At 35.8% G+C, this 21,708-nt stretch overlaps 1 protein-coding gene across 3 annotated transcripts in view; it reads right to left on the minus strand.

Annotated features, from left to right (window-relative positions):
• ttll5 (tubulin tyrosine ligase-like family, member 5) overlaps positions 1 to 21,708 on the minus strand; it is a 169,311-nt gene that overhangs the window by 95,793 nt on the left and 51,810 nt on the right. For 2 of the 3 annotated variants that reach the window (XR_013800000.1, XM_079633051.1), the window contains exons 16-21: positions 15,803 to 15,904; positions 15,552 to 15,643; positions 12,223 to 12,285; positions 10,676 to 10,696; positions 10,441 to 10,568; positions 7,726 to 7,888 (exon numbers count right to left, since the gene is read on the minus strand). Coding sequence is in view for 2 of the 3 variants with exons in the window: in XM_079633051.1 (XP_079489177.1) it covers positions 7,726 to 7,888; positions 10,441 to 10,568; positions 10,676 to 10,696; positions 12,223 to 12,285; positions 15,552 to 15,643; positions 15,803 to 15,904 (569 nt within the window). In the remaining variant the exon portion in view is untranslated. The remainder of the gene's footprint in view (positions 1 to 7,725; positions 7,889 to 10,440; positions 10,569 to 10,675; positions 10,697 to 12,222; positions 12,286 to 15,551; positions 15,644 to 15,802; positions 15,905 to 21,708) is intronic. The other variant, XM_079633052.1, reaches the window with a different exon arrangement.

Genomic DNA, 21,708 nt, shown 5'->3' on the forward strand with positions numbered 1-21,708 from the left:
CAGAGACTCAAAGTGAGAAAAATATGCAAGATGCTGATATTAATATGGGTAAAAAGTAAGAAATTCTGATGCTTGTGATCAATGAGATCTTTATAAAAGTATAGCAGATACTTGCAGAAAATGTATATCAATATCTGCCAATTAAATGCTTAGTTTTATGATCAAATCTCTAGTTTTAAATCATATAATGCAATACAATGATGATTGAGAGATGAAGAAATAAACCTTCCTCAGAAGCCTGATGATCATATTTGATACAAATGATTATGATAATAAATGATGTATGATAATCAAGTAAAGCGACGCTGCTTCAGTCCAGCTGAAATATTACTAACAATATCAAAGTTATCGTTGCGTTTCCTTGATAAATCAGAGCAGATTTGCCACAGAAAGACTCGTGAAGCTCGAGCTGGAGGAGGACGCTTGTACAGTTACACTAAAAGACTTTTACTGGACAAAGAGTGTAAACTCTCAGTCAGACGTTCAGTCCATAATTTGAGGCAATAGTGTAGTTGTGGCGAGCGGATGGCTGTGCTGTACATGTTCCTGCACACATAACAACCAGAAACGCTGCTCCAGCAACCATGAACTATTTACATGCTCCGAATGAGGAGAAGATAAGCAAGGAAAGTGCGACGAAAGGGAAAAGAAATGTTTCGGAAAAATCCGTCGCACGTAAACAATGATATACTGTACTGTAGCGGCCCCGGTCCCTCCTCGGCCCTGGCAGGCGCAGAGGAATTTCTACAAACTCAGACATGTCATTATAATTCCTTGCTCAAATTACAATTCAGGCTCTTGGACTGCGAGTCGAGAGGAAACTGGAATCTTTATTGCACTTTGGACAGGAGTATGTAATACTCATTAATGTCAGCGTATGAAAAGAGCAGGTCTAAATATTTTTGTAGGGCTATTGCATAACGTGAAGGGGGAGGGAATGTGTTTCAACTGCTTCCAGGACTCCTGCAAAATGTTAAACAAAGGAAAGACAGTCTGACTCCAGCAATTAGGCGGCCAATAAGAGCGAGGTCAGGGTTGCAGGAATCCAGTTCCTGTGTGAATCACACTGCGAGGAGTCAGTGAAAGTAGCGCTGGATGAAAAGGACACCACGGCGAGCAGATGCAAATGAGTGTGTGTGTGTGTGTGTGTGTGTGTCTGGGGTTGAGAACTGATTCAATCTCTGCAGATATACAGGAACAAAACACTCCTGCAGGAGCACTGAATCTGAGCAACACTGAACTGAGCGCGATGAAAAAGCACAGAATAATACCATGATAATAAATAGACAACGCATGTGTTTATTGTGCGGTTCTTGCGATCTTCATGCAACAACAAGCAAAGCACAACCAGAGTGTGATTTAAAATGACTCATGAATCAGTTCTCTTCAATGAAATTGAAACACAAGACTAACTCCTGAATCGTGTAAATGAAATGAATCGGAAACCATACCAGCGTATCCCAACCAGACGCTATAAAAGGTTGTTGTTGTTTTTTCACTTGAAAGGAATAGTTCACCCACAAATGAAAATGTTTTTCTTCTCTGGAAAATAAAATATATTTTGAGAATATTTTGTCTCGTTTTTCTCATGCAGTGGTAACCAAACACTTTTGAAAACATTCTTCAAAATATCTTCTGTTATGTTCCACAGAAGAAAGTAAGTCAGGTTTGGAATGACATGAGGAAGAGAAAATGATGACAGAATTATAATTTTTGAGTCAATTGTCCCTTTAATCAGAGTTTTACATGATGAGAAACAAGTGCTTGTGTTTTTGGACTGGTTTCTACGTCACGGCTGACAGTTCAGGTACCGATTGTGTTTTGTATTAAACTTTATCGACTAAAATAACTAGCTTCCGACAGACGGCCGTACGCATTATTTACAGTGGAAGAGTGACCTCTGACCCGACACTTGACGTAATGACGAACGCTGAAGCGCAGAGGATAGAGCAAAACACCGGTCATGAATTAGATGTCTAAACCAGAATTTTTAAAGAGAAATGTCAGAGGAGTTTGAGTTTGTTGCTCAGCCCTGTGTTTGAACCGCGAGAGGCTCAAAGCTTACGCTACTCCTACATCTACGGCACACATCGTCACTGGTTACTCTTGTGGCGTGAGTCGATGCAAATGGTCGTCTGCCGGAAGCTAGTTATTTTAGTTGATAAAGTTATAAATATGGATATATTTCTTACACAAACGCATCGCTTCTCTTGAGAAGGCCTTTATTAACCCCCGCAGAGTCGTATGGAGCACTTTCATCATGGACAGATGCACTTTCATCATGGACAGATGCACTTTTATCATGGACAGATGCACTTTTATCATGGACAGATGCACTTTTATCATGGACAGATGCACTTTTATCATGGACAGATGCACTTTTATGATGGACAGATGCACTTTTATCATGGACAGATGCACTTTTATCATGGACAGATGCACTTTTATCATGGACAGATGCACTTTTATCATGGACAGATGCACTTTTATCATGGACAGATGCACTTTTATCATGGACAGATGCACTTTTATCATGGACAGATGCACTTTTATGATGGACAGATGCACTTTTATCATGGACAGATGCACTTTTATCATGGACAGATGCACTTTTATCATGGACAGATGCACTTTTATCATGGACAGATGCACTTTTATCATGGACAGATGCACTTTTATCATGGACAGATGCACTTTTATCATGGACAGATGCACTTTTATCATGGACAGATGCACTTTTATCATGGACAGATGCACTTTTATCATGGACAGATGCACTTTTATCATGGACAGATGCACTTTTATCATGGACAGATGCACTTTCATCATGGACAGATGCACTTTTATGATGGACAGATGCACTTTTATGATGGACAGATGCACTTTTATGATGGACAGATGCACTTTTATGATGGATAGATGCACTTTTATCATGGATAGATGCACTTTTATGATGGACAGATGCACTTTTATGATGGACAGATGCACTTTCATCATGGACAGATGCACTTTTATGATGGACAGATGCACTTTTATCATGGACAGATGCACTTTTATCATGGACAGATGCACTTTTATGATGGACAGATGCACTTTTATGATGGATAGATGCACTTTTATGATTGATAGATGCACTTTTATGATTGATAAATGCACTTTTATGATTGATAGATGCACTATTATCATGGATAGATGCACTTTTATGATTGATAAATGCACTTTTATCATGGATAGATGCACTTTTATGATTGATAGATGCACTTTTATGATTGATAAATGCACTTTTATCATGGATAGATGCACTTTTATGATTGATAGATGCACTTTTATGATTGATAGATGCACTTTTATGATGGACAGATGCACTTTTATGATGGATAGATGCACTTTTATGATGGACAGATGCACTTTTATGATGGATAGATGCACTTTTATGATGGATAGATGCACTTTTATGATGGACAGATGCACTTTTATCATGGATAGATGCACTTTTATCATGGATAGATACACTTTTATGATTGATAGATGCACTTTTATGATTGATAGATGCACTTTTATGATGGATAGATGCACTTTTATGATTGATAGATGCACTTTTATGATTGATAAATGCACTTTTATGATTGATAAATGCACTTTTATGATTGATAAATGCACTTTTATGATGGATAGATGCACTTTTATGATGGACAGATGCACTTTTATGATGGACAGATGCACTTTTATGATGGACAGATGCACTTTTATGATTGATAGATGCACTTTTATGATTGATAAATGCACTTTTATGATTGATAGATGCACTATTATCATGGATAGATGCACTTTTATGATTGATAAATGCACTTTTATCATGGATAGATGCACTTTTATGATTGATAGATGCACTTTTATGATTGATAAATGCACTTTTATCATGGATATATGCACTTTTATGATTGATAGATGCACTTTTATGATTGATAAATGCACTTTTATGATTGATAAATGCACTTTTATCATGGATAGATGCACTTTTATGATTGATAGATGCACTTTTATGATTGATAAATGCACTTTTATGATTGATAGATGCACTTTTATGATTGATAGATGCACTTTTATGATTGATAGATGCACTTTTATGATTGATAAATGCACTTTTATGATTGATAGATGCACTTTTATCATGGATAGATGCACTTTTATCATGGATAGATGCACTTTTATGATGGATAGATGCACTTTTATGATTGATAAATGCACTTTTATGATTGATAGATGCACTTTTATGATTGATAGATGCACTTTTATGATTGATAAATGCACTTTTATGATTGATAGATGCACTTTTATGATTGATAGATGCACTTTTATCATGGATAGATGCACTTTTATGATGTATAGATGCACTTTTATGATTGATAGATGCACTTTTATGATTGATAAATGCACTTTTATGATTGATAAATGCACTTTTATGATTGATAAATGCACTTTTATGATTGATAGATGCACTTTTATGATTGATAGATGCACTTTTATCATGGATAGATGCATTTTTATGATTGATAAATGCACTTTTATGATTGATAGATGCACTTTTATGATTGATAGATGCACTTTTATGATTGATAAATGCACTTTTATGATTGATAGATGCACTTTTATCATGGATAGATGCACTTTTATGATGGATAGATGCACTTTTATGATTGATAGATGCACTTTTATGATTGATAAATGCACTTTTATGATTGATAAATGCACTTTTATGATTGATAAATGCACTTTATCATGGATAGATGCACTTTTATGATTGATAAATGCACTTTTATGATTGATAGATGCACTTTTATGATGGACAGATGCACTTTTATGATGGATAGATGCACTTTTATGATGGACAGATGCACTTTTATGATGGATAGATGCACTTTTATCATGGATAGATGCACTTTTATGATGGACAGATGCACTTTTATCATGGATAGATGCACTTTTATCATGGATAGATACACTTTTATGATTGATAGATGCACTTTTATGATTGATAGATGCACTTTTATGATGGATAGATGCACTTTTATGATTGATAGATGCACTTTTATGATTGATAAATGCACTTTTATGATTGATAAATGCACTTTTATGATTGATAAATGCACTTTTATGATGGATAGATGCACTTTTATGATGGACAGATGCACTTTTATGATGGACAGATGCACTTTTATGATGGACAGATGCACTTTTATGATTGATAGATGCACTTTTATGATTGATAAATGCACTTTTATGATTGATAGATGCACTATTATCATGGATAGATGCACTTTTATGATTGATAAATGCACTTTTATCATGGATAGATGCACTTTTATGATTGATAGATGCACTTTTATGATTGATAAATGCACTTTTATCATGGATATATGCACTTTTATGATTGATAGATGCACTTTTATGATTGATAAATGCACTTTTATGATTGATAAATGCACTTTTATCATGGATAGATGCACTTTTATGATTGATAGATGCACTTTTATGATTGATAAATGCACTTTTATGATTGATAGATGCACTTTTATCATGGATGGATGCACTTTTATGATTGATAGATGCACTTTTATGATTGATAAATGCACTTTTATGATTAATAAATGCACTTTTATGATTGATAGATGCACTTTTATGATTGATAAATGCACTTTTATGATGGACAGATGCACTTTTATCATGGATAGATGCACTTTTATCATGGATAGATGCACTTTTATGATTGATAGATGCACTTTTATGATTGATAAATGCACTTTTATGATTGATAAATGCACTTTTATGATTGATAGATGCACTTTTATGATTGATAAATGCACTTTTATGATTGATAGATGCACTTTTATCATGGATAGATGCACTTTTATCATGGATAGATGCACTTTTATGATGGATAGATGCACTTTTATGATTGATAAATGCACTTTTATGATTGATAGATGCACTTTTATGATTGATAGATGCACTTTTATGATTGATAAATGCACTTTTATGATTGATAGATGCACTTTTATCATGGATAGATGCACTTTTATGATGTATAGATGCACTTTTATGATTGATAGATGCACTTTTATGATTGATAAATGCACTTTTATGATTGATAAATGCACTTTTATGATTGATAAATGCACTTTATCATGGATAGATGCACTTTTATGATTGATAAATGCACTTTTATGATTGATAGATGCACTTTTATCATGGATAGATGCATTTTTATGATGGATAGATGCACTTTTATGATTGATAGATGCACTTTTATGATTGATAAATGCACTTTTATGATTGATAGATGCACTTTTATCATGGATAGATGCACTTTTATGATGGATAGATGCACTTTTATGATTGATAAATGCACTTTTATGATGGACAGATGCACTTTTATCATGGATAGATGCACTTTTATCATGGATAGATGCACTTTTATGATTGATAGATGCCCTTTTATGATTGATAAATGCACTTTTATGATTGATAAATGCACTTTTATGATTGATAGATGCACTTTTATGATTGATAGATGCACTTTTATGATTGATAAATGCACTTTTATGATTGATAGATGCACTTTTATCATGGATAGATGCACTTTTATGATGGATAGATGCACTTTTATGATTGATAAATGCACTTTTATGATTGATAGATGCACTTTTATGATTGATAGATGCACTTTTATGATTGATAAATGCACTTTTATGATTGATAGATGCACTTTTATCATGGATAGATGCACTTTTATGATGGATAGATGCACTTTTATGATTGATAGATGCACTTTTATGATTGATAAATGCACTTTTATGATTGATAAATGCACTTTTATGATTGATAAATGCACTTTATCATGGATAGATGCACTTTTATGATTGATAAATGCACTTTTATGATTGATAGATGCACTTTTATCATGGATAGATGCATTTTTATGATGGATAGATGCACTTTTATGATTGATAGATGCACTTTTATGATTGATAAATGCACTTTTATGATTGATAGATGCACTTTTATCATGGATAGATGCACTTTTATGATGGATAGATGCACTTTTATGATTGATAAATGCACTTTTATGATTGATAGATGCACTTTTATGATGGACAGATGCACTTTTATCATGGATAGATAGAAGAACAGCTTTTGCTGATGAAAATTAACAAACAATTTATTTAGATGTTTATTTATGTACATTGTCTCTTTTTCATTGAATTAATAAAAATAAATGTATTTTAAATAATGGTTTCAATTGTATGAATTTCATTGCAGGTGTTTACAGAGAGTCTGCACACATACTCTTCTGAAATGTCTGATATTTGAATGATTGTCATTTTTCGATTAAATTTTTTACACAAATATGGTTACCTACAAGACAACTATTCCAGCAGATGAGCAGAGTTTAAAGTACTTAAGAAAAGCACCGCTAAATCTAGATATATGCAGTCAAGAGGGCAAGACAGTAGCTTTCTACAGAAATACACACCATTGCTCTCCGTACACTGGAAAAAAAAACTTCTAGGATTTACTTTGAAACAATTTTTACTCAGAAATTGTTAGTAAATTTAGAATTTTTACAATAATTTTTTTTTTTTACAGTGCACAGAAAATGAGCAAAACGTTTAGATTCTGTAAGGGGCCAACTGATTACCCATAATTCTGTGTGTCCACACTGACCTGAGGTCCCATCCCTGCTGGAGGATGTGGAGCAGATTGACTCTGGGTTGTGAGCGTTGTTCCAGCGCAGGGTTTGAGTGTGTGTGAGATGATTTCAGCTCGGCCTCTTCCTCCAGCCCGTCCTCATCCTCACTGATGTGAGGGGATTGAGAGGGTTTGAGGCCTGAAAACACACATCAGATATTTTAAAACATGACACCAGTATCAGCAATAGCCCAGGACTAGTTTTCACTGAGCTGGTGAGATAACATTTGCTCAGAAGCTTAAAGAAATGCTGGTTTCCTCAATATTGAGTGACTTTTTCTCATTTAGAGTGATGGACATGCATGCACATTTTTCAACAATCTGGTTTTGGAATGTGCATTAATTTATTTATAGTTTATTCTAATGGTTTAGTAGTATTCATGTTAAAGGTTGACTAAAGCTTATCCTGCTATGCTAGATTTTAAGATTTAAGGCCTGGTCACGTTAAGGACACAATTATCCCTGCTTAATGGGAATCAATGTCAACAGCACATAGGAAAATGATGAAATTTGGCACACTTGTAGTGAAGGTAATGAATAGCAATCTGACCAATTTTGGGGTCTCTACGACCAAATCTATAGCACCAAATCAAAATTTCAAATGGGTATAACTTTTGAATCCTTAGTTGTAGATTAAGTTCAGCAGATTACTCTCTTCATGTTGACCACATTCAACATCTTACATTACAGGGGTGATAGAATGTAAAACCAAGTTTACCTTGGCATAGTTGAATAACAGCAGCTCGTGGGTAAAATGGCCATACACAGAATCTCAAAGTTTTAACTCGGTACAATGGGAATCAAGGTATTTGAAAAATTATTTTCTCCTTCAAAATATGATATAATAATAAGATAATAATAAATAGCATTTGTGACAGCAATGATATTTAGTGATATGTGATGATTTACATATATATATATATATATATATATATATATATATATATATATATGTATGTGTGTATTTACATTGCAGGTTTGGTCTTAAATTTCATATAAGGTGGTATTAAAAAGGTCTTAAAAAGACTTAAATTTAACTTGTTGATATCTGTAGACTCCCTGTAGCTATTGTTATCTAGCAGGTACAGTTAGTGTGACGGTTTGGTTTAATTTATATATTTACTCAATAGTAGTTTAGATACACCGTGAGTGCTGCCAATCTTCAGTGGGTATGTTGCGTCTTTGCTTTGGAGATTCCTCGTTGTAAACCAACCAATCAGCGTGCAGCTCATATAAATATTCATGAGCATACCATAAAAGGGAGAAAACCGCGCGTTTCATTCTGGGGCTATTTCTCAGGGGGGCATTGTCAGCCCAACCAATGTTACATACCCTATTTGGAGACCTTAGGGAACAGTGTGAAATACCCTATAAAAGCAGTCTATCACCCCTTTAAGACTTTTTGACCATTACAATAGTTGTCATTTTGAAAAGAACAGTATTCAGTTTTTTTCACTACTCCTCCTGGAGAAACTTTGTCCAATTCTTAGGAAATTTGTCTCAGATGATCTTTGGACCGAGTCGTACAGAAATGACTGAACCGAATTATTATATTCATCTTTGTTCAAAAGTTATGATGTCACAAACTTAACAATGTCAACCCAAAATTGGTTCAGAGGCTGTATCTCGACCAAACACATTTTTTATTCTTCATTTACTGTTTATGTCTTAATGTAGATTTTACAATTTAAACAAAGTATTAGATTACAAAATGAAAACTATCCAAAATCTTTCCAAAATTTTAACTATTTTAAATAAATGTTTCAATATTATAATAAAAAAATTTATCAAAAAGGTAATGTACGTACCAAGCAGACATTAGTGTCAGAGTTTGGGATGAAATATGAGACGTGAAGAAAATAAAGTTAAATAAAGTTAAATATCACTTATGAACAGTTTATTTCTTTTTTCAATCTAGCTGTAATTTGTCAAATTATGCAAAAAGTGAGAAAATATAATTGAATTGTATGTATTTAGAAAATGCTAGCTATATAATTGGAAAAATTAATTGTATTTTATTTTATTTCAACCATAAAATGAATGGTGATTTGAGATGTGAGATAAGTCAGAGAAAACAAAACAAAACAAAACTGAATGAATTCTCCTGTGATCTATGTATATCAAATGCTGGACATTTTTAGTAAACAAATTAAACAAAATGTTGAGTCTGGATCACAACTTCTCAAACTGGACATAGTAAAACGTGTCAGTCCCACTTTATCTTAAGTGTTTTTAACTGCTACTGTATGTACTAACATTTAATTTAATAATTTCATGTCTTATATTTAAAAATGCCTGCATGTAAATCACAGCCGTAACTAATTTCTGTAATTACATCTATAACTACACTGTTGCCCTACTCATGCCATTAAACCTGTCCACCCACATCAGTAGAAGCACAAGAGTTTCACAACATCAACACAATAAGTACATTGTAGTACTTTTTATTTATTTATATATAGTAGTTAAAGACACCTAATATGAAGTGTGACCATTGCATGCACATGGTGTTTTGCTAATGCTCATAACCAGCTCAGGTGGGAGATCTCAATCAGTACATGAAACGACAGGCATCCTGCCACTCAAACGCCATTCACATTTATTAATTTAGCAGACGCTTTTATCCAAAGCGACTTACAAATGAGAACAATTCAGAAACGAATCCCCTCGAATGCTCTTATGCAAACGCACCTGCTCGTCGTCTTCCTCTGCGCTTCTGCTTCCGTGCCTCCAGAGTCAGAAGCTTCCTTTCGTATTGAACTACATGATGTGTGTAAAAGGCCCCCACCACCAGATGGACATTATCATTCGCCCTGTTCCTGTGCAACGAAACACGGCAAACCTGGTTTTTCTAGCACAGTTTGTGTGTGTGTGTGTGTGTGTGTGTGTGTGTGTGTGTTCAGAGGTTGAAATCACAGACACTAACCTTGAGCGGGAGGTCACAGATCTGAGAAACGAAAGAGCAACAGATCAGTTTAAACCCTCTGGTATGTGTGTCGGTCAATTAAATTATTGTACTATATTTTAGTTTGATTATATTCTTTATTTAATATTTTTGTATTTTTGGGGGATTTTATGCTACTAAATTATGTTTAGGCAGTAGTTATAGTCCATTTATTCACTTTTTTGAGAGTAAACCTGAAAATGTCATTTCCAACTTAAACGTTCATCAATCTTTTAATGCTTTGGAGCGCAGACTTTATTTTGTATGAAATATATATTTTCCAAAACGCATTTTACTCTAAAACTGAAAGAAAATCAAAGCCATAAATCTAAACAAGTTTTGTTCCAAATTTGAGGTTGATATCTAAAAAAATGAGCTTTCCGTGAGATGTTGTTTGGCTGCAGTGCCAAACGCTTCCACTAGAGGAAATTCGTCTCCCATTCATTTCCAATGTGCTCATTTTTGTCCGTTAACAACACAAGTGTGAGTTTTTTCAGGAACATTTAACCTTTTTACAAGTGTCAAAACCTTTACTAAGTTAAACCTTTACTGACCATACGTACCATTCCGATCTGTAAACCCGAACGCTCAAAATAATTAACTGGTTTGAGTTGGACAAACTTACATTTAACTAATTAGTTCAGTCAAATGAACTTTTATGAGTATTTAGCACTTTATTTTTCTTTCAAGTTCACAGAACTGATATATTTTAAGTAAGCTGAACTGCTTCGTTGTTTTATGAAATTATTTATTTTAATTTAGACGAACTTAAGTTTCACTGAAACGTCTATTTCCCAGCATGCTTTGCCGATGGCACTCAAAAGGGAGAGTAAATACTAAAATTAAGTGTAATATAATGTTTTTTTGTGCAAGATTAATGTTAAGTGGGAGATTTAGTAGTGATTAATGTTTTGTTATGCTAATTTAGAAGAATTTCTGTTATTGTTGGTTTTAGGATAGTTACATCATGGTGACGAGTGGAGCATGAGCTTGATCTGAGAGTGAATAATACCTTTATATTGTTGCACTCGTACAGCAAGTGCTTCTGTATAACATACTATTGCTAATATGTTAACCAATTAGTATGTTAGCAGATTAGCTTGTTAAAGCTAGCTAAGTTTATACTTAAAAAAATGTCACATTGAGAGTACATGAAAGTTTTAAGTTAATTGTATGAATTAGTGTACTCAAACATTTCAAGTTAAGTACAATTAAAATGTATAAGTATAAAATAAAAATCTGCTAGTTCTGCTTGCTTAAACTTTGAATTTCAAAACTTAAAAAAATTGAGGCAATTGAATGCCTTAAATGTTTTGAGTTCTGCCAACTTATTAAAGAGACTAATGTTCAGAAAAACTTTTGGCCATAGTGGAGTCTTATTTAAGGGCTCCTCTAAGAAATATAGACATTTTATCAGGGCATATAAGCCTTTGTATGACATCCTCGCATTCAATATCAACAAAAAAACCCTCAAGCTGAAAATTCCTTAAATAGATGATGATCTTTCCAACCACGGCAGCAAGGCTTACCTTCCATGGAAAAGTTTATTAGCCAGCATGGCGTTCATAGATGTCTTGTATTCCAGATAAACACTGAAAGAGAGATACAGAGAAACTAATTACACAACAAGTCCTGACCGATTCTGCGGCAAACAATCAGCCGAGTCTTACGCAAACAAGATGTTTCTTGCACTTTTCCATTGTGTAAAAACCGAAAGGAGCCTGTTAGCTCTGCATGTTTACGACCCGACACACGTAATGATTGGTCAGATGCTTTATGGTGTTCGGTGGACGTTTGGCCAACTGGCTCTCCACAAGAGCGCATCGGTCATGCCTTAGGAACAATACTGCGCTCTGCCTTCACGCAGCCAGAATTAGTTGCTTCATCACTAACTGGCTAATGGTGTGAATTACTAAATTATGAGGTGCTGAACATTAAATGACTGCAACATTTTTCCAGACCTAGCTCAAACTAGCATTTAAAAAGCCTTAGCTATTTTCCTATGTCACTTAACAATATATTTCGGGTGAAGTGAATGTTTATTCAAGACATAAATGTGTCTTTCAGTCACGCGGTTTCAACACTCTCCCGTTATGGTTCATGAGCGCCTGTTAAAAGCGTCTTCAGGCAATGAGAAAGAAGTGTTCATGCGTAGAGACTCTTGGGGTCAGTGATAAATAAGGATGTCCAAGATGATGGACGGAAATCTTTCAGAAAGCTGGTTAACAACTCAAGCTCTTAGAGATATTCAAGAAACCTGCTCTTGTAATTCATGTTTGCTTCCATTTAAAAAAAAAAAAACTTTTGTAAAACAATTTTTAGTAAAATAGTAAAAAAAAAGACTCAATATTTCTGAGTGTTCACATCCTTATTATTATTCTGAATTGTAGTCATGCTATTTTGAATAATTTATTACACTAATTATTGGAGAAATGCTTCAAACATGACTAAAATATGATTTCCTGTAACTTCTTCAAAGCACCAGTACTAGTCCGGCTCATGTCATGATGTCAGAGGCAGATCCAGGATTTAACTAAACCGGCAGATCCAATCAGGAGTGCAGAACACATGCATGAGTGATGGGAAAGATATACGCATGACTGAAATCTCATTTTCTTTGCCTATCTAACATATTCATGCATAACCTCCCAGCTCAGAGAAGAAAGACTAACGCTGGCTCTGATTGGCCTGGTATACGCACATCTGGATCGGTCTAACATTAGTAAACGCGTAACCTGCCCGCAGATGTTTCCTATCACTAGTAAGTGGCGTAATAGTGCATTCATTCTAGTGTTCAATGGCATTTATGCTAACATCCTTTCTACACTGAAAAAAAACAATTGGTGTAGGATTTACTTTGAAACCATTTTTACTCAAAAATTTAGTAAATTTCACAAATAATTACAAAGAAAACTATGCAAAATCTTTAAGTAGAAAGACTGAAATAGTATTTTCATGTAAAACGTACTCCAATAATCTTTATTTATGACTCATTCAAGTCTATTTCTTCAAGTGTGTGTGTGTGTGTGTGTGTGTGGGGGGGGGGGGGATGTAGTGAATGTATTTATCATTCACTAATAAATAATTAGTGAATGATGTTGGCACTGAAACACCAAACTCAAGTCTGTTAAGTAAGGGTTAATGCCCGACGAGGTGTCCATTGTCAGGTTTTAATGGACGACGGCCTCCGCCGAAGTCCATTAAAACCTGACAATGGACACCTCGGAGGGCATTAACCCGCTTATACCATGGTCACTTGCCAAATAAAACTTTTTATTTGTTCTTGCCAAATAAAACTTTTTATAAAACTTACTATTTTAATTAGGCTAAATCTAGTTTTTACAAATAATAACTTGCCTGACGGTTTATTTAGCAACCGGAGATATTTATAGTCCGCTCAGCTTGTAGAACCCTTCAGGTTCAAAAATGCATTTTTTTTTTTTTCATGAAACACAAAGGTAGGCATAGTTATTTTTGTATTGCACATAAAACAATAAAGTCTCTGAGTGTATTTACTGCCCATTTCGTATTTTTTTGTGTGTTGATCTTATCTTTTTCGTCTTCTATTTGATTCAATTCTCCCGGTGTTATCTCTTTGTGTCGTTTCTCCGTTTTATTTACTTTTTTTTCTTTCTTCAGCAGCATCCCAGTCGTCAAAGTTGTCATATTCTCCATAAATGTTAAAAGAAATAACGAAGTCGCTCATTGTTGTATTAGTAGGCTATGTAATATCTAACTAACGTTAGATGTTTGTTTTGATAGAGCAAATTGTTAACAGATACTTTGACTGCCTGTTGCTATGGTTACTCACAGCTGTTGTAGGCAGCGCATTTATTTATTAATTTCGAATGGTAAACAGGCAGTTTCACCAGAACTACTTTACTAGGTGTCCTACATCACTTTTTAACGGACACCCTGCAGCCAATCAGAATCGAGCATTCACCCAGACCATGGTATAACTCAGATCAACCACTGGGTGATCACTCTGGGTTTCTGCAACACACGCAGAGAGTGATCATATTCAGAATGGTAAGCAAGCGCTGCTTTGTTTACGGTGTGTATATCTGCAGCCCTAGTTTTTGAATGAGGAAAATAGACTATTGATACCTGCGGATATAGACGGTTACTTCATTACATGCAGACGCAGAACACACGTGCTTGTTAACAGTCGCCCTCAGTCCTTTTAGTGTGTTTAAGTCCAGCTTTTTGGTCAGCTAGTGCTTTGACGTCGGCTTGGTGTTTCCTGCCCCGGGCTTTACAGAACAAGGAGTCACAACTGACTTTAGCTGCTGTATTAAATTTGTAAGTGTTCAAAATTGGCCTTTGCATTCTGTTGAACCACAACAACCATTTTATGGCTGTAAATGAATAATGATGCAACAGTGTGGTTTTACCATGTAATTACAGTAACACTTTATAAGTTTCCATTAGTTAATGCATTAGCTAAACAATGAGCATTACATTTGTTGCAGTATTTATGAATCTTTGTTAACATTAGTTAATACAAACACAACTGCTCATTGTTAAATAATAATAACAGATACTGATTTTAATAATGTGTTTATAAAAGTTGACTAACTGTTAATAGTTAATAATAAACGTGGTAACACTTTATTTTACAGTGTCCACGTTACATGCACTTACTAAAGTAATAACAGTGAATTTTGCATAATTACATGCAACTCTCCCTAAACTAAACCCTAACCCTATAGAACTGATGTTTACAAATGTAAACTAATTGTAAAGTTGCTCTTTAACAAATTGCTTTTGTTTAAGCCCATGTCTGGGCTTCAGTTAAATCCTCTTAGCAGTTTCTGATATGCAAACCGTCTCTCTTTCTGTCCTGTCATTCTCTAACCTGTACAGTTCCCAGGTGTCCGGAGTAGGAAAAATCCGAACGAATCCGCCTCTCCTGTCATATTCCTCCTGTACCCTCCGCAGAACTTTCATCTGTCCAGGAGAGACATCAGAACATGCTGTTCAATATCAAATATGTAAGGAGCAGCCAAGAAGAAAGTGCATGCATCAGCCTGCTATCTTCACATTCCTAACACAGGCATGATCTGGCTGAAGTCGTGGAACAGCGTGGGCTGAGAGTCTGATGCTGACCTCTTCTGCTGTCAGGCCCAGTGTGCTCTCCGCTGGCTTCGTGCTGTGTTTCTCTCTCTGGGCTTCTGGGTCGCCACTGTTGGAGGATGGCGGTCTCTGGCGCTGAGGATCAGAGGGATTTATTACACAAATATTACACATCTAACGTATCATCAGTATTACTACTACTACCACACACCTAATGCTGGTGTATTTCAGCAGTAGCCGCGTTTCCATTACCCTTCAAATTGTGCAAATTGAAATTTAAAATTTAAAATACGCCCAATGGAAACATGTCAATTTTGCAAAAAACTCCCATTTATAGCAAAAAAGTTTTTACGCTTACATGAGGAAGTTTTTCAGGCAATTCGAAAAAGGAATATTTAGCAAAACTGCAATGGAAACAGTTTTTGCACATTTACAGTCACCTGACGTAGATGATGCTGTGTGTTTGGACAGAAGACGAGACAGAGTTGTTTATTAAACTCATAAAAGACAAAAGAATTACAGGAATACTGGATTCTAAACCTCAAAGAAATGCCACAGTTTATCGAGAGCTCGAAGCAGAAATGAGTGAGAAACACACAGAAACTCCTCATATGTGCAGCTCAAGTATAAGAGGCTTTCCTTGCCATTAATGCTGTGATGATACACACACCTGCGTCTCCTCCATTAATAATAATGTCGTGCGGTGGCTGGAAACGTAAACCCATAGAAATACATAATAGAGGCTAGATGTCTTACGGCCGAGTCTCGAACGGCATCACCGGCGGCCATCTTGTCACAGGCAAGCGTTCTGGCGGGCTCTGTGGTTCCTGATGTACGGTGAGTGATCTGCATGAACACAAATCCTCTTATCTCGCTGAAACCTTGACGGATTTACAAACGGCTTGGTTTCTTACAAGTTACAGTATGGTTATTTAAAAAGTACATGCACCATTAAAACACAATGTTACGAGTGAGCTAGCTGACTGTGACAAGATGGCAGTTAATGTTAATTGGTTACGGAATGGAAACGGCGTCATAATTCAACATAATTGTGCTCATTCCCACAGATTTTGTGCTCACACCCAAAGTGCCAAGCTGTGAAAAAGTTGCTATTGGCTATATAAAACATGTGTCAGGTCTTAAAGTAACAGCAGCCTAATATACCGGCAGCCAAATTATGAGATAATATTACAAATATCGGTAACACTTTACAATAAGGTCTCATTTGTTAACACTAGTTAATGTATTAACTAACATGAACTAACCATGAGCAATATATCCGTTACATTATTTATTCATCTTTGCTAACGTTAGCTAATAAAAATCCAGCTGTTGATTGTTTGTTCATGTTAGTTCACAGTGCATTAACTAATGTTAACAAATACAACTTCTGATTTTAATAATGTATTAGTACATGTTAAAATTAACATTAAGATTAATAAATGGTGTAGAAGTGAAGTTCATTGTTAGTTCATGTTAACTAATGAAACCTATTGTAGAGTGTTACCAAAATATCTATATGGCAGTTTTTCCCTATGGTATTGATGTCAAAATTGTGGTCAGTGAAAATGCTGAGTGGCTAGTAACTTTAGAAAACAACTAGCCATAGTAGCTGGTGAGCAAGAAAGTACTACTGCTCATAGTTAGAGTTGGTGATCTGAGCGAACCCTTAACAGAAATGCCTTATTGTCTATAGAAGCTCTATAGCTATAGCTCTGTTATATAGTAGGAACTGTGAAATCTACTGTAGTAGTTGCATTGTGACATCGCATATACACACTGCTTTCACATGCTGTTTAAAAGGATGTAATTATTAAACTTACACACATAACCAGTCCTGCACCATTTGTGCTACGGACATGATCATCAACACACCTCATAAACTCTCTAAAGCTCATTTCTGTATCGTGTGCTTAATGTGTGCATGGTTTAAATTAACTGGAAATATGTAGCACTTACAATTAAACACTTCATTATAAAGATAAAACTGCCTCAGTTTTAATGGATTTGGTGTTATGGCTGTTTTATCACATATTTAAGTAACTGCCAAACACCTACTGTACATAAATGTGTCTATTCTCATCACTTTTGGCCATCGGTGAGAGCTGTGCTGAAAGCACCTATAGAGCAACATCACACTTGTATATATCAGCTCGGCTGTGATCCGGCCGTAGGTAATCATTATATAGAGCCATATCGCACGGCTATGAGTGTGATATTGCTTATATACAACAGTTCAACAAACCAAGTATTTAAAGTCCCCCTGAAGTTAAATATTTTATCCCTTAAAACTCATCTTTGATCACCAAAATGACATATTTAAATGTGTTTTCCTTGAAAATAATGTATTCATGCCTTAAAATATCTTGAATGTAACTCGACACCCTTGCCTCATTTAGTATACGCGGTTCTATGAAAATGAGAATGAGCCCCGCCTCCACTCACTCACTCACTCACTCAGAGATCCACCGGTTGACGATCACACGTTGATCTGATTGGTTACAAGGTAGTGTGTGACGTCAGAAACACCAGTCTTTGGTTCACTGCAGTTTTTGTCACGACACACACACAGGAAAAGGTAAGGTCCAGGCGCAGTATTTATTAGGGGAAATCCGTACTCACAAAACCAGTCCAGGCAAGGGTCAAAATCCAGTAGAGCAATCCAAAGACACAAGACATGAACAACAAACGGGCAGCAACAGGAACGGAAGTGTGGGGACATTAAACAAGGACTCCGTGACAAACACTGAAACTGACAGGGTATATATACACAAGTGCTAAACGAGGTGACGAGAAACAGCTGAACACAATGAACACTCAGTGACAGACAGGATCATGGGAAATGTAGTTATAATGTGGATGACACCGTGGGGAAGAGGACATCTAGTGGACACCAGGAATACACAAACCAGACACTGTGACAGTTTTAAGCAGAAAATACTCAGCAATGCTGTCGACTTATGAACTTACACATGGTTTATAACAATATTAAAAGCTTGATTTTCACCACAGGGGGATAAAAAATAAAAAAATAATAATAAAAAAAAAGTCTCTAGTGTGTGGAACTACTTTATTTTGCCACGGATACAAGCATCTGTTAATAATTCGAAAATGTCACTTTAGAACTTGCAACGAAGGAATGGACTGCTTCAGTTTAGTTATTAGTGTTTATACAAGTTAGATCTGGACCTCGAATCTGATTGGCTGAGGCGGTCAGCACCATGCAATATTCCCCTAGTATCAGCACAGGGACTGTTCACCGTTTGTATCCCTCCGCGCATTTCTCCCAGCGAACGGCAATGCCGGAGGAGAAACGGTCTTTATGAGTGTGTTAGTAGACTTTTCAGTTACTACAGATTCATTGAGGAATGAAACAAGGTTTTTAACAAGGAGATTATTTGAACTTTGCATATTCAATGCATTGAACAGCGCTGATGTCTGTCATGTGAAATCCCCTTACCTCTTGAAGGGATGCTATGACAGAGATATTGGCGCACACGGACATGGCAAACTGATGTATCATTTTTTAAAATTTATGACTTGACCTAGAGATCGAAAGCTATACCAGACGCAGGTAATCACACACACTCTCTTCTCTCTTTCTTTCTTTCTTTCTTTCTTTCTTTCTTATAATACTCTACTTAGTAATACTGTACACAATAACTTAACTTAAGCAGTCTATGTGTCATGAAGAGGAAAAAAACATATAAGTCGCACTGGACTATAAGTCGCATTTATTTAGAAATGTATTTCACAAAATCCAAGATCAAGAACAGACATTTAATCTGGAAAGGTTATTCAGCTCCACAATAGCACACAGAACAGGCTGAAGGTGTCCGGTGTGTTAGCGTAACACATTAACAGTTATTCAGCTCCACAATAGCATAAAGAAAATATACATGTGAGGCTGAATAGGCTAAACTAACATTAGCCAGCGAGTCCAACAAGTTACCGGTCAGCAAGTTCACCAAGCTCCCGATCTCACTCCTCAACACTGAATACATTGAGTTCTTCCTCGGTGTCACTTCTGAACAACTCCGCTAACTAGAGCGCCCTCTCGCGGCTGTAGACGGTAATGTTTTCTCTTGATTCATCTCAGTCAGTATGAATTAATTGTGATATAAGTCGCCCCTGCAAGTCGCAGGACCAGCCAAACTATGAAAAAAAGTGCGACTTTTAGTCCGGAAAATACGGTAGTCCTGGAAAATAGCTCTATATCAATACGGCAGTGATTCGGCCGAAGGACACTTCAGGTTCGCAAATTTATTAAAACTAGAAAGTGCAGTTGTACTATAAAAATGGGGTATCAAGCAACTCAAAGATCTCAGTCAGCAGTCTCCTAATTACCTCTTCCTATATAACCCACACATAAGCCTCAAACACTCAGCAGATCCACGGCTCGGTTTAAAAAGGGGAGTTTGATATATCAAGCTGGATCACGTTGGTTTACACTGGGGGGGAAAACAGTAAATGGACAGAGAAATCAGCTCCTTAACATCTTGTTTGTTAGCGGAGGAGAACTGTCTTCCAAATCCACCATGGAATTCCCTAAATCCTTTTCATCATATTGATATGAAACAGCTGCCTCACATTCTGCCAGCCAGTTTGATGGGTTGCTGAGGAGTCCCACCCAAACTGTCCGTGGGCCAAAAACTACGAGTCCATTATAAGCATTTGGAACCAATAACACAATCTAGTGACCAGGGTTGAGCACTAGTTGCTTATCTCAAGCTTATGGTCCTGGACCAATGGCGTTGTTATGATGGTGAGGAAGGATGAACCCAATTGCAGACAGTAGTCAAGGCAACACGATTTATTATACAAATAACAGGGAAAACAAAGCCCACGAGGGGGCAAAACAAGATATGGAGAACAAGATATGACAATGGAGACTAACTAGACTGAGACAGATAACTACAAGAAACAAATAACTAATACTGGTAATAGCGTAACAGGACAACAGCTCTTGACAAGATACTCACAGACTGACATAGGTTTGACAAGGATTAACAATGAACCGACACAGGACAGCAAACACAAGGGGATTAAATAGGGAGACTAATGATAACATAACAGGTGACACAGGTAAAGCAATAAAGACGAGACTAATGATAATATAACAGGTGACACAGGTAAAGCAATAATGACAAAACGAGGATAACAAGGAGGGCGGGGCTAGAAGACGAGACAACACAAGCACATGGCCCAACAAGGCCATGTGTTTGCACATAAAACATGGGTCTGTCATGATCCTGCCACAAGACTTAAAGAAAGACAAGGACTAGATGGCAGAATCATGACAGGCGTACACGCTTGACCAACAAATCAATTCAAGCAATTTGAAAAATTAACAAAAAAATGGTCTGTCTTTGTAAAAATTGGGGCATGAAAAAAAATAGCAGAATAGCAGACAGTTTATACCGTAATATAAATGACTATGACAGTGAAGCCAACAGGACTTACTTATTGTCATAGAATTAGAATGACTGTTAAAATGTTATATTTATTGTTATCATTATCGTACTTTATGCGAACAGGCTTTTACTAATCCTTTTTAAAAAATACTGGTTAATGATAAGTGAGCCAAACCTTAATTTAGGTCTAGCTAAGACACACTAGGAAATATAGGTGAAAATAGCAGAAATTAATGGGAAATGTACAGTAGTAATCCCATAAACTCCATCCAATTTTCAGTGTGATATACTGTACATACATAGAGAATGTATACAAATATTTATTTAATCTGGTAAAAGATTGTTGAGTCATTTTATAAACGTTTTGATCAAAAAGCTGAAGGTCTAAAACAAATTTGTCTGGGTCAAAGTGAAGGGAATTGTGGGTCAAGTTTCAAGTATGTACAGCTTAATTAAGTCAAGATGGCAGCCACAGTACTAATCAATCTCATAATCGATAAAGTCTGTTGACCCCTGGGGGTCACA

This window comes from Phoxinus phoxinus, assembly GCF_949152265.1.
Source record: "Phoxinus phoxinus genome assembly, chromosome: 13".
Taxonomy (NCBI): domain Eukaryota; kingdom Metazoa; phylum Chordata; class Actinopteri; order Cypriniformes; family Leuciscidae; genus Phoxinus; species Phoxinus phoxinus.